General features: G+C 33.8%; 1 protein-coding gene across 17 annotated transcripts in view; it reads left to right on the top strand.

Annotated features, from left to right (window-relative positions):
• Positions 1-14,365, top strand: part of KCNMA1 (potassium calcium-activated channel subfamily M alpha 1) — a 472,598-nt gene that overhangs the window by 280,767 nt on the left and 177,466 nt on the right. For all 17 annotated transcript variants that reach the window (XM_083843583.1, XM_083843584.1, XM_083843575.1 and 14 more), the window contains 2 exons: positions 3,281-3,374; positions 6,908-7,019. In XM_083843583.1, the coding sequence (XP_083699709.1) occupies positions 3,281-3,374; positions 6,908-7,019 (206 nt within the window). The remainder of the gene's footprint in view (positions 1-3,280; positions 3,375-6,907; positions 7,020-14,365) is intronic.

The raw sequence follows: 14,365 nt of genomic DNA, 5'->3' as shown, positions 1-14,365 counted from the left end.
AAACTGAAATGAGTAGTAGTGTTGAAAGAGCATGAGAGGAAGGAAGAAAATTAACAGAGGATAACCCATACCTGGCAAATAAGTAAGGCTCTGTCTTTACTGCAGATTAGGCAAATTAAGCCCACTTTTATCTCTATATGCAATTTATATTGAATGGTAGCATGGAGCATAGAGTGGCAGCAAATAATTTGATATAAACATTGAGATTAATAAAGCCACCAGCCTCAAATCAGGCATCCTTTATGGGATATAGTTTATTACATACAGAGACGTTATGGCAAAGGGATATTATAGTGCTTCATAGATTATCAACAGGATATCCCTATGATAAATCAAATAAAATTGGTGCTATGGCTTTTTCTTTGGAAAAGACAAGAAGTCATCTCTTTCAAAGGTGATACCTTTGATGGCCTAAAAGGGTGAAATCCCAAGGAAAAGCCATCTGATTTTAGTGCAAAATAGGGAACATGTTGTTTGCCCTGGAGATCCTAGCAATATATTGCCTGGGAGCGTAAGAACTATAGCACTTATGGTTTGGGAAAACTTGGTGCAAGGGAAGTTTCAAAATGGCTTCCTTTCTGCAGCAGGCTGAATTCTGCAATGATAAAGCTTAGTGGTCTTCTTTTTTTTTTTTTTTTTTTTTTCCTCTCAGCCCAGATGCAAGCTACAGATGAAACTGAAAAATCCAAACTGAGTAATATCACCGAAATATAACTTGCAGTACAAAATGTTAGATGTCCTGTGTATAAGTAATCATTTATTTAGCCTTAGTGATGTGCCTTTCTGATGTAATCTTCATTTAAAATAAAGAGGACCATAGAATCATAGAATTTTTCAGTTGGCAAAGACCTCTAAGATCATCTAGTCCAACCTTTAGCCTAGTACTGAAGTCCATCACTAAACCATGCTACTAAATTCTACATCTACACATTTCTTAAAGACCTTCAGGGATGGCAAATCAAACACTTCTCTGGGCAGCCTGTTCTAGTGCTGCACAACTCTTTCAGTAAATAAATTTCTCCTAATATCCAACCTAAATTAACCGAGGATAATTTAACCTAGTTTAGGTAAACTAACCTAGGTGCTAGATTTGTGATTGTTTTATAGATGGATAATTTAGAAATTGAAAAAGAGGGATGATCTCTGAAATGAAGGATGTTTTACAGAGCGAGAACTAGCAGTAAGAGTAGCTTAAAAAGGGCTACTGATAAACAGCAGTCCCAAATCAGGATTATGATTCACTGTTACATACCGCTAAGTATTTTGCAAAGACGACGACAATGTATTAGAAAATTTTTGAGATCTTGCAGGTTTTTGTAAAGGACAATAGTACAAAAGGAGAGCAGTTAGCTGCAACCTTAGCTGACCTTATTTAACATTTATGACAAGTACCAAATCACTGTGGAGAGGAAGATAATGAAGCTATCTTTATCCTAGTTGTATTTGTGCAATTTCATTAGTTTCAGTGAATGCCTGCAGCTTTTACAGAAACTTAACCTGGAATCAGGGGTCTCAGCCTCTGGGTTGGTACAGGATTTTTCATTCTGCTTCTGTGGCATTTTCTGTGGTTTCTGTTGATAGGGTGCATAAGATGATAGCGATCTTATTTTAACAAAATGCTTTCCTCTCAGTAATGCTATACAGAAAATGAGTATGTTGGATTCTCAGATTACATTCACTCTTTTTATAGCTAAACCTGTATTTGTGAAGTACAAAATGCTATTTTCTGTCCTATATGTTAACATTTGGCTTCTCTTAACTTCTGCCTGCTTTTCTAAATCAGTTTTATTTGATCTATACCAGAAATGTTTCATAACTTCAATGTCTTTATAAATAGCTTTTTTTTTTAATATATTTTAAAATAAAATTTTAATATAATTTCCTGTATCACTGAAGTTTCTTAAAATATAAAGCTATTGTACATCAAGAAGAATTTTGCTGTATGCATTCATGCATCTAAAGCCAAGAGAGGGCATGCTGTATTTAACTTGTTTTGATCTGTGATGTATACGAGGAATGGAAAATTTGGCTGCATGTGTAATGACCTGGTAGCCCGGGTAATTTCCTTTATGCCTTAAATTAGGTAATGGACATTCATAATGCATAGAATCTTGCTTGTTGAGCAGTCTAGCATTATATTTGCAGAGCTGCAGCTATATGAACTGGTATTACAGTCACATTCAGTGATCTATTCGACCTGGGAAGCCAAAGAATTTCTTCGTTCCTGAAAGAATGTTTTCAGGGGTCCCAAATGATCTACATTTTAGTTTTCTACTTTATTAGTCATTGTGAATACATGATCATTTGCAATATATGTGTATATATATGTATATATAGTGGGACATTATATATACGTAGTATATACATCAGCATATATTGGGACATGACTTTCACTGCAGTCTGTGAATTCAACACTGTTCTGTGGCTTCACCAACCTGTTTTACAAAACTCACAAATAAATCACTAATCACACTCATGGAAGTTATCTCCTTCCTTAGATTAAAGTATGTTTATGAACTACCAGTTTGTATAGAGTATGCTTTGGACTTGTCCCACTGTTAAATAAAGCATAATATAGTAAGCTAGAATTTGCAATGGCTGCCTGACACACAGGAAGGTATTTAATTAACCTGCATGCAGAATTAACCCTTAGAGTACTGCTTCAAATTTCTCAACTTATTTTGTTGTTTAATTTTACCAGCGGGCTATGCTGCTTTTCTACTCAGCTCATAGTACTGTCATCAAGTACATAAGTAGCAAAACAAACAAACAAAACCAAACAAACCCAAAACTTACTGTAAGCAAGGGATTCTACAAAAATAAGTGCCTCAGGTTGCTAATGGGTAATGTATTTCTAAGCAACTTTTTTTTAAGGTTTTATGTTACAATAAAAATTAAATTAAAAACATGTAATATTTCACTGTAGCTGTGTGCCTGTTATGTTTGTTCCTTAAGTCTACTAGGTACGTTCCTATAGAAAGAAGTCAGTTCTTTAAGGGTTAATGTGGGGTTAAGGAATCCTGGGTTATTTTCCTGCTTGTCTTTTATTAAAGGTATCTGCATGTTAATTTTCAGATATTACCTGAACATGTAAATATTAAGACTGTATGAATGACTAACTGAATGAATGAAATAATTCATTTGAAATGCTTGCTTGTATCTTGTAAACAACTGGAAAAATAGAGATTTGATCAAGCTTTTAAATGAAATGCATAAAATTCTCACCAGATTAGAAACTCATATACTGACAATTTACTTTGATTTTTTTTCTTCCAAATAGCCCGATAGAGTCCTGCCAGAATTTCTACAAAGATTTCACGTTACAGATCGACATGGCTTTCAATGTGTTCTTCCTACTCTACTTCGGCTTGCGTGTAAGTAGTGTGTCTTTGATAACATGCATCAGAGAGGGAATATAAATATTAGATAGGAAACTCTTTGAAGACAGACTGACTTTACAATGACTGAACAAAATTAAGCCAAGCTCTAAAATGTATGAGCAAAACTTTTGGTTGAGAATATTTAAGAAGTAAGGATAAGTGTATAGGATAACTAAGGAAACCCATAGTTTATAAGCTTAAACTGTCTGTTCCAGTATATTCTAGTATGACAGGAAGTGAAAATTATTATAGGTCAGTGCTGGTCAGTAAAGTCAAAAGTAGTTTCAGTGTTCTCAGTGAGTGTGAATACTTGAATTATTCTTGTGCTGTAAAATCTGTCTTTGGCATTTGGAGATGAGATAACAGCTGCTACAGCTGCTATAATCAGTTTTTATCAACATCCATTTTCCCAGACTGCTAATGAATACTTTGCAGAATTGTAAAATACCAGCCAATGTGCTGAAAAATATATCAGTAAAGTATCCTTTTCACTTTCTGAAAATCCACTAATGCAGTTTCATAGTCTAAAATTTTGTACATCTGAAACGAGCATTTAAAAAAAAAAAGAAAAGGACAGTAATATCTGCAATTCAAGTGTTTCCATGTTTCCTTTTTCCCTTCCTTCTTTCCTACCTCCTATGGCTTCAGGACATTGAGATATGCTTTGAGGTTAACTGGTGGTTGATAACTGGAAAATAGGGGGAAACAAGGCATAAAACATAGCAGAACTATGATGGAAACTTTATAAGAGCAGAAAGCTTGCCAGATTGGCCTTTAAATTTCATACAAACATTGTCTCACGATTTTCCTTTGCCCATTTTTCTTCCAAATCACAGGAGCTCATTTTTCTTTGTCACAGTGGCAGTTTAGCTCCTCCTATTTCTCTTCTGACCAATTTAACCAACTTTTTCTGGTGCTTCAGTGAGTAAGTCTGTTGCACATCTAGGTTATTTCATTACCCAGACTAAGTGCAGCGTCTATCCTTCAGTTAAACAGATAAATTCATTCAGTATTTAAACTACTATATATGTATTCTAAGCTGCATTTAAAAAAACGTATATAATAACCTCTAATTATTCAGCATCTCAGGAGCTTTTGTAGATGTCCACAAGGCCTTCAGTATAGGTTGACTTTTTGACACAGCAGATTCGATGCATGATACATATGAACTTTCAAGAACCCTGTATTTAGAAGTATCCAGATACTTTTTGAAGTTTGTGTTGGTGATAAGGTTGTATGTTCTTACTAAGATAATTAAAATTACATATTGTCTACTTAAAGCAGTAATTTAGGCTACATTATCAAGAAACAGAGCACAATAGGAGAGAATATACTGATGTTAATACTTGCACACTCTATGTTTTTTTTGAAAAGGAGAGTGTCATTTACTCTTTCTATTCTCATTCTGTGGACTGAACACACTTTACTATTTGCATTATGTGAGATGTGCTGCTAGAAAATTTTTCATTTTTAGTTTGAACCAACACAAATTTTTGTGTTATCCAAAAGTGCTTTGTGATGCAAGCCAAAGTATGGTAAGCGGGGATAATAAAGATTCACTTAAAATTATATTCCTTATCTAAGTTAAAATGCTCGTACAGGTGCAACTTTGTTTCTCTAGGAGTCCTGCTGGCCTAAGCAAGAGTTCCTGAGGAAAAGGTGATACTCAACTTTGGATGCAAGAATTGGGTCAATAATGATTTTGCTAGCTATGTAACAAGCATCTCATACCTCTAGCTACTTTATTTTTTTCTGTTAAATATCTCCTGTGAGGACTCACTGGCAAATTAAAATATTTGAAGAAATATTTAAAATCTCATCCTTTTCCGTCTGTTTTCCCTGAAATGATGTCACAACTCAAAATCATATAAATATTACCATAACTTCAGTTCTACAAGACATTCAAACACACATCCATTTAAAAAATTGTTGTTAGCTAGTGTCCAAATATGGGACAACTCAGAAGTCTGCAAACTGCTGACTAAGCCCAAATTGCATGACTTAGCAGATAATCAAGCAATATGGTCTGACAGAGAATGGAAGCAATTGAGTACGGAATGCTTATTTGGAAGACAGAATTGTGTTCATTCTTCTAGAATAGCATGTTAACACTTTAAGCATGGTAAGGGTTTCTTCTGTAATGAAATGTGCTTTTGTTAGTTTCTAAATGAATATCTATTCAAATACTTCCATAGAAAAGTATGAGTGGCCTTTATGGAAAAGCCCTATGGGAAGATAAAATGCTGATCCGGATACATGTTGTGAATTAAGAAAATATCAATCTGAGATCTTGAAAAACTTTGAGTTCCAAATATTCTGACTACTTTTAAATTCAACAGAGGGGAAATGAAAGATTTTGCTGAAACTGGTTATTTTTTGCTCAGTTTTCATGCTGAAAGTTTGATTAATTGAATAATACACAACAACAAAATGTCAATACATTTTCATTTTTAACTCTTCTCCGAGGCAAGTTCTGTTCTATTGTTTGTTTTCTTTTTAAGTATGACTTTAACATTCTTGACATCAGTAGAATCCATTTTCCAGTATTTTATCTAGGATTCTAAAAAAGTTGGTATGCACCATAAACATTTACTGTTAAAGTTTTAATGTAACTGTAGAAAAGGAGAAAGCTAATCAGATGGAATACCAGTACACGCTTTGAAAGAAAGACAATGGATGTTGTCTCTAACTCAGAAAATACAAGTATTGTTTTAAAGTATATTAGATCGAGTTTTATGTCTTACCTGAGTAATACTGCTCCATTATATATCTCCATTATGTGCTAAAATTTTGTATTTATATATATAGTATTTATACAAAGCTTATGTTTTAATCATTACTTGAATGTGAATAGTTGTTTAACCTTGTTTAAACAAGCAAGCATAAATAAGCAAGTTCAAACTATGATGTCTGACTTCTGAGTTTCCTAGATTCCCTAGAGTGATTTCATAGTAAGCAGAGAGAAAGGACCTCTTCCACAGCACAGTTCACAGGACTGAAGTCTGGTTGCTATCCTGAATTATTCCTTGTAGGGCTCAGCCTGGTGATTAGCTCTCTCTATAGGATGACAATTGGATCTTTGTAAGCTATCATGTATTTAGAAATCTGTGAACAGCAAATACATGATGGGACTACTACCAACATGTTTGGAGTGCTAGAGCAAAGGTGACATAATTTGAAATATTTTATACTTACCTACACTTTTCTTATATTACTGATACACTGTTAATGAATGTGGAAGAAACAGGTTTTTTACCACAGATCTTGCACCCCATCGCATCAATTTTCTGCTTCTTTAGTTAGAAGAAGAAACTTCACTTTAATCTCAGTGTGGTTATGAAGCAATGCACAATACAGACTTGCTCTAAGTGATGCCATTTGTCTTGTCTGGGCTGACCTAAAAACATCAGTTACTTCTACACTAACTATGGAATCTAATATTTTAGAATGGAACATATTGCACCCACTTGCAATCACCATGAGTATAACCTGATTCTTCTCTCTCTCCCCCTCTTTTTTTTTTGCAGTTCATAGCAGCCAATGACAAGCTATGGTTTTGGCTAGAAGTTAACTCAGTAGTAGATTTCTTCACGGTCCCTCCAGTGTTTGTGTCAGTATATTTAAACAGAAGTTGGCTTGGTGAGTAAAATGTTTTTTCCTTTTAATAGCTGTTATAAAAATAAAGCTGCTATAAAAACAGCTTGACATATTTTGATAGAGGATACCTTCATCTTGTGGCATCATGGAAGCAGAAGAACAGTACCAAAATTATTCTTGCAGTTAATTTGCTATTTCAGCAGACAGGTGGGTTATGTTAGAAAAAGCACTTATTAAGTTCATTTTGTTCTCAATTGACTAATATAATCTCCTACTGCAAGTTGTGGTGAGGTCCAGCTTGAAAATACTAATGTGAGGCTGCTTTTACAAAAAATGGGAATTTAGTGTAATTGTCACAGTTTACAATCTGATCCAGACCATTATTTACTTAACTCTATTGTCATTAGTCATTTTCAACAATGAGATCAGCAAGTTCTGTTCACATTTTACACCAATATAGCTAAATTTTAAATCAATCGAAGCAATACATTTGGGTAGACATTACCAAGTTTAACCTTTGTATAGGAAAGACCACTAGGAATTCAACAGAAAAAAATATGTCACACGTCAAAAGGATCGCAAAAAGAAACAGAGAAGAAAAAAATCAATTAAAAAAAGAACACATCATTTGCATGTTAAGTTTCTTGTAACTAGAAAGGAATATGCACTTGGTATGTAAAACGAGGGTCAAAATTTGGGAGTTTTTATTTGGGGACAACATATGGAACCTTAACATTTTTCAGTTCAGTTTTCTACAAATACAAGCAGTCATTGTCACACAAACCAAAGGGAGTGGTCTACTGGAATGTTTCACTCAGAAAGGAAAATAAAACAGACTATCTTTTATAGAAGTATAATATTTCCAGTTTTATACAGAAATGTAAAGATACAAAAATGATCTATGATTCAATGTTTTATGAAAGGAGCGTAATAGATTGTATAACTATGTTCGGGTTCACACTATAGTGGTTAATAATACACCAAAGAAGAAAGCAGTAATACAGCCAGGAAAGATGATTACAAATCATCACATGATTAGTGTCTTCATCATATTCTTCTACTGTGTGTGTAAAACTAAATAATGCTTTTTGAAGAAGAAAATGTGATACAGTTTCATATTATATGATAGGAAATAAAATTCAGAATGTTAATAACAAATGAACTTACCCTTAAAAGAAAATTGCTCATTTCACTAGCTGTCACTCAATCCAAGATTGTTTTTGGTATGTGAATTAGAAGGATATGTTTTCGTACTTGAAGCTGACATATCGGTTTCCCAGAATTTTCAGATTTAAATTGGAGGTGAAGGTGAGAAGGTGATCTAAGAGTAAAGACTAGAAATTAGAATCACAGTATCCACAGAAAATGAATATGAAATGAGAAAATAGCACACATGGGAAAAAAAAGGAAATGAGGCAAAGAGGTAATTATTTGAGATGAATACCATTTGTGATTGCACAACAGATGGACTCATGGTGACATGACAAATCTAACAGTACCAACAAGAATAACGAGAGACCTTGAACACTTTAAAAACTATCAAGGAGAAACTTTTCATGATCCATGTCATTTTACAGGCAGAGTTAAGTGTTGTACTTATATTTATTTGTGGGTTTGAAAGGATTTCTGTTTTTTCTTAATTGCACCAATGTCACTTTTCCTGGATTTCTTGTTTATAGTTCCGCTTCACCTGTTTTTTGACTGAATCCTTTTAAGACATTTATCACCTGCTGAGACACAGTTTTATTATTATTATTATTATTTTATGTAGCTGGCTTAGGCGTGACATATTTACAGTGTTTGAGCTTTGCATTTCCTTTCACTGTGTCTATTCCAGAGCAATTTCCGCTTGAGGGAAAATCATCCTTACTGAAATATTTTACTAGTTAAAAAATGTGAATTATTGGGGTCTGTGACAAATGTAATTTAGACCAGAAAGTTATTATTTTGTGATGCTGTGATGAAAGAGTTTTTAATCAAATACACAGAAGTGTATTAATGAAGACTGTCTGTTCTTTTACAGAATTATTGTATTAATAATTGTATTGTATTAATAATTGTATTATTCTCTTTTTAAAGAGACAGCTAAATTTACTCTGCTGAAGCCAAATGCTTGGAACATACTTATGGAAGTATGGAAGGACAGGAATTGTGGGTGAAAGGAAAAGAGGGTGTTTTGAGTGTAATACTTAGTTTCAGGTTAGGTGCTCGCTTTTCCTTTTTCTTTTACATATTTTTGTAATTGAGGGAAAAATGCTTATCCAGAGGATGATTCAAAACATGTAAGTTTGAGTTTCTGCTCCAAGTATTCCCATGGATATAGGAATTGCAGGGATTTTAGTCTTCTAGTGAGGCTAGTAAATAGGGAATGCTTAATGTTAGGCAACACAAAGACCATCTAACAGGTTCAAAATTCACTCTATTCCAGCAATTCTTTGCATGTTTAGGAATCAGTTACTGATGAAGCAGGGTTCCTTTCTATACCTTACATTTCAAAATAATTCAGGAGCCCAAATGTGGTAAAAATAAATTTATCTGGAATGTATAGTGCACCAGGGTCTTTCCAGCTTATTTACTACTAATTCATTTTAGTCAGTTGTGATGAGTTGTCTAAGTATTAAACAATGAAAGTCACCAGAATGTGTCTTGAATTCCTGATTTCACAAGAACCATTGGGGTTTAGCTAACTGATAATAAAGTAAATATGAACACATACTTTAAATAGTATTTTTTTTTAAATGCACTGTCCTAAGTCAAAATTAAGTTTGGTCGTCAGAGCACTAAATGCTCATAGAAAGACATGTAGTAGAGGACGTGTCATCTGAATAAATAATTTTTTGTATACGGTAGTGGAAAGCCAGTTGGTTTTCTTCCTACTCCTATGCTAGTTCAGAAATGCCACTATTAAACCATTATTTAACTCAGTATGTGAAGCTTTCCCCTTTTCCTGATTCTCTTTGGGGTTCAGTTGTTCATGAAATGTATTTGTGTATCTCATAATTAATTTTTCAGTCAGTATTCATAAGGGATGATGTTTCAGACCTAATCCTCAAGCTAGCTTCCAGTATGCAAACAAAATTCAGAATTTAAAAAGGATCAGATTATGCTTTACCATCAAACTGTTCTTGTGAATGGTAGGGTGTTTACTGTCTAATATAAAGCTGAAGGCACAACAGCACTTAAAACCTACAAAAATAACACATCTTTACATTTGATATATCCCTTTAGAAAAGATTTCTAGTGTATCATTTTTCTTAGCTGTCAAAGGGTAGCACAAGCAAAGAGAACATACGAGCAGAATACAGCTGGCACATGGAATGATCTGCATACTATATTATTGAAAGAATAGGTGATAAGTAGAGAAAGGGAGGAAATAAATCTGTAAACAATTCAGTGATATACTGCAATAGTCACTGGAGTTAAATCCACTATGCTGAGACTTAAAACTGTATAGTTAAAAACATCACTGTGTTTTCAGATGAAGTTCATTTGCCTCTAGATCCCCTTGACATTTCTCCAACACTGTTTTGCAAACAGTAGCAATTGTGCAGATACTTACATGTAAACTAAAGTTATGCTTCATAAAATCATAAACACTTCTTGCACCACACTGTACAAGAAATTTGTTGATAGTGATAAAAGGACAATTCTCTACTTCAAGCACAGGCTTCTGTGAAATAGAGGGAATCTTCCCAAGGGAAAAATGGTTATGCAAAGGATGGAGTTTCTGGCTACAAAGATTTTACAAGTCATTTTCACAGTTATATTCAACCAAATAATTTCAGTGAATTACTGTCTATGTGCTTTCTTTACAGTCTAAGTGAAGGTAGGCTGAAAATGCTGTTGGAGGAAAACAAAAAAAATTCCAGTGGCAGAAATGATGCCATGACAAAACTCATTTTTTAACACAAAGTCATTATGATCTGAGTGTTACAGTTAAGTTTTAGATCAGATCTTTTTTTCTTTGATAGTTTGCAGTCTACTAAGCTGGAGAGCCCTGCAACGCATGAATATCTTCCAGCCTTATTCAGTAATGATTTACAAACACTCTACACTCCACTTGAAACAGTTAGTCTATCTTCCGTGATAGCAAAGGCACTTCAGATAACTGAAATGCCTTTTATCATGCACTTGCATGATTATTAAAAATAAAGTATTAAAGTTATGAACAGATTGTAATAAGGAACAAAGGAATGAATTGCCTTGACAGGGTGATATTGATAGAGGAAGATTAGGTATGTAAAATCATCTTGGCTTCATGTTTACAAGAACATGTGAATGAGGAACAATTGACTGTAGAACTACAGTGATTTAAATAAAGCCTTAGTAATTACATAGATATATGATAGTTTCCCATACTGAATCATTGAATCACAGAAGAAAAAGATCCATTTCCTTTTCTTGACTATATGCTTTCAGTGCTTCATCTGTTCTGCTGTTAGATTCCTAATAGATTCTACTATCAGAAGGATTTTTTCATCATCTTTCTCTACTGAAACTCCCTGTCAGTCTAGTTTGCTGCTGAAGGTGTGCTATTTTTTCAGAAAAATAGTTCAAGATTTACAGTGGGAAAAAGAAGACAGACAATAGACACAAGTGTAGATATATCCACAGCATAGAGAATGAATCTCTCTGTGTGTATGGCAAGAGAACTTAGCAAAAGAGGGCTTCCCTCCCCCCCCAAGTTCTTGCTCAAATCCTGTCCAGGTACTCTTACAGAAGTCCCAAGTAATTTTGTTCTGACTTGTTGTTTCAGTATCAATTCCTGGTCTCAGAAGATGGTTTCCAATGTCTCTGGTAGACATTCAGCTATTTTTATGAGTCAGAGAATGAAATTAGTTTCCCTCTGTGGTTAGTGGAAAGAGATAAATGATGAGAAAAAACAGTGTCTCTTATACAGGGTTTAAACAGAAGATGCAAATGCCTCCTGGCCATCCAGCAAGTGTGCTTCAAGATGAAGCCGTAGTTAAAAGTCTGTGTGGGGAAAACTGACCTGGAAAACAACATTTATTTTGATACCCTGTAGTCATTTTTTATGTAACCTCTACAGAACAGCTCAGTCTGAAATTGAATTCACAGAAGACTTAATACCTTTTGGAAAATGGTATGGAACTTAGAGCAGTACCTTAGTTACAGTGACACAAAGAAGTGCGCTAATAACTGAATAGTGGGGATACCAGTGAGGTAGATGAATTATAAGAACCAAACTTTGTAATAATTTCCTGTGTTTTGATGTACTCGCAGCTCTCAAAAGTATACTTGTTTTAGCACATTTAATTTGCAGTCATTTTTTTCAGTGATTTTAAGTATTATGCATTTCTGCCACCTATTGGTGAGAACTTCAAATACGCATCCAAATTATAGAATATTTATGTCTTTCACAGCAGGTTTTTTTTTACAAAGCTAGTTAAAACATATTATGCCGTTTTACTTGCATTAGAAGTTATACATAATGGAAAAATTTTGTAGGAAAAATGTATTTTTTGTTTATGTGCATGTGCACTAGTTTTATGTGCAGCAACATTTTTTGTTGACTTCAAAACTTCAAATGACTTCAAACAGGTGTAAGGATTTTTGATGACAATCATCTTTAATAATCTATCTGCTTGGTCATTTGGCAATAATATGTCATTGAAAAGACTATATCACATATGTATTATATTGAAGACAATGTTTTGCTTTCTTCTAATCTAACCTGAACTTGAATCAGTTCAGATTTCACAGAGCATGTGTGCTTTGTCAGGGTACCGGATAGTGATATTTCATAACAGACTTTTGAGTTGGTAAATTAATAGGAAAATGTAAACTTATGACAAATAGGTATTTGTGATGACATCCAGAACTAATTCTAATGAGTATTGATGCAAGCAAACAGACAAACTTCACTCTCTCTCTATTCCACTGATGAGAAGTCAAAAAAAGTTAACCAAAAGACACAGAAGCAGAGAAACACTGAATAGAAAATTGACCCTAAATTCATTCTGGTTACTAGTCCACTCTGACTGGAGGGACCATACGTAGGGGGCACTCCAGTTTTTCCAGTGTGAATAAGTGGCAGTTCCAAGCTAGTCTCACTCTGTGAGTGTTGAATAGCTGTCACAAGTTGATATGATAGCTGAAACCAAGTTTAGTGCTTTAAATGAAAGTGCTTCTAGTGTACCTGGTTGAAGGGATGGGATACTTTGACCTTTTGCATCTCTTCTCCTCCTGTCTCCTTCTCAAACGAAAAACTTGTTTGAGACAGAAAGTATCTTTAGTGGAGAAAAATTCAGTCATAAGTTTATAGTTACCTATTAAAATGCATAGTTTGTTGCTTTAGATATGATACCAAGCGCTGCTTGTTCTTTACATTATCATCCTAGCTATTTACTAGCTTACTACATTATCATCCCCTAATATCATCTGTTAACTTTATTAATGTGGATTTTATTTTCACTCCAGAATATTAATAGAAGTATAAAATAATTTAGAGTTAAGAACCCATCCCTGACAAGATTGTCATGGAAGGCATGCCAGATTCATTTAAAGACTTACTGGTCCTTGGTCTGTTTAATGGATGCTGTAGCAATGCTGAGTAAACCACATCAGTATTTATAACTTTACCTCTCAAATATGAAATCGAATGGAAAAGCTACAGGAATAAGTTTTTTTCTAAAATGCATACAGAAGTATAATTATTTATCATAACCTCCTAATTACTTTTTAATAGATTTTTTTTTCCTGTGATTTGATTAACTGTGGTCTGTGGTTACTTCTTTTAAATATGTGAAAATAATATTAACTTTCTTACATATTTCTGGAACTACAATAGACAATGCCACACTCACTGTTACCAACGTTAAGTAGTACCCAGAGCAAAATTTTAAAATGACTGAATGTGAAGTATCCAGACATAATGACTTAAATATGTTTTGCTTAACAGATGTATTTAGCATTCTCCACAGTTATTTTAGGAAGGCGAGTATTGCTGTAATTACATGATTGTTTTTTTTCTAAATAAATCATGTATGGTACACACTTCTGCCTTGCTTTTATAACTATTGAAATGTCTACCAGCCCCCTACTAACATAAAGCTGCAATAATATTTCTTTTATTTGCAATATGCAATAAAGTCTTTAACTCTTAGTTAACATAGCTGGTAAACACTTTTTTTTTTTCTCCATGTGTACTACATATAAAAAAAAAAAAAAAAAAAAGAGCTAGACTTTATATTATCTGATATACCTGAATTGTATATTGTCATTATCTGTTAATGTTCTGTCTCTGAACAGCCCTCCCCCACCATGTTTTCATAAGCAAGGCCTGGTCAAAGTGGGAACACTTCAGGAGACTTCACTTTGGATTGTTTAGTTGTAATATATATGTGAATCAAAGAAAAGTCAAGAGA

The sequence above is a fragment of the Anser anser genome, assembly GCF_964211835.1.
Source record: "Anser anser genome assembly, chromosome: 7".
Classification (NCBI taxonomy): Eukaryota; Metazoa; Chordata; class Aves; order Anseriformes; family Anatidae; genus Anser; species Anser anser.
This window is presented reverse-complemented; position numbering and strand designations above follow the sequence as displayed.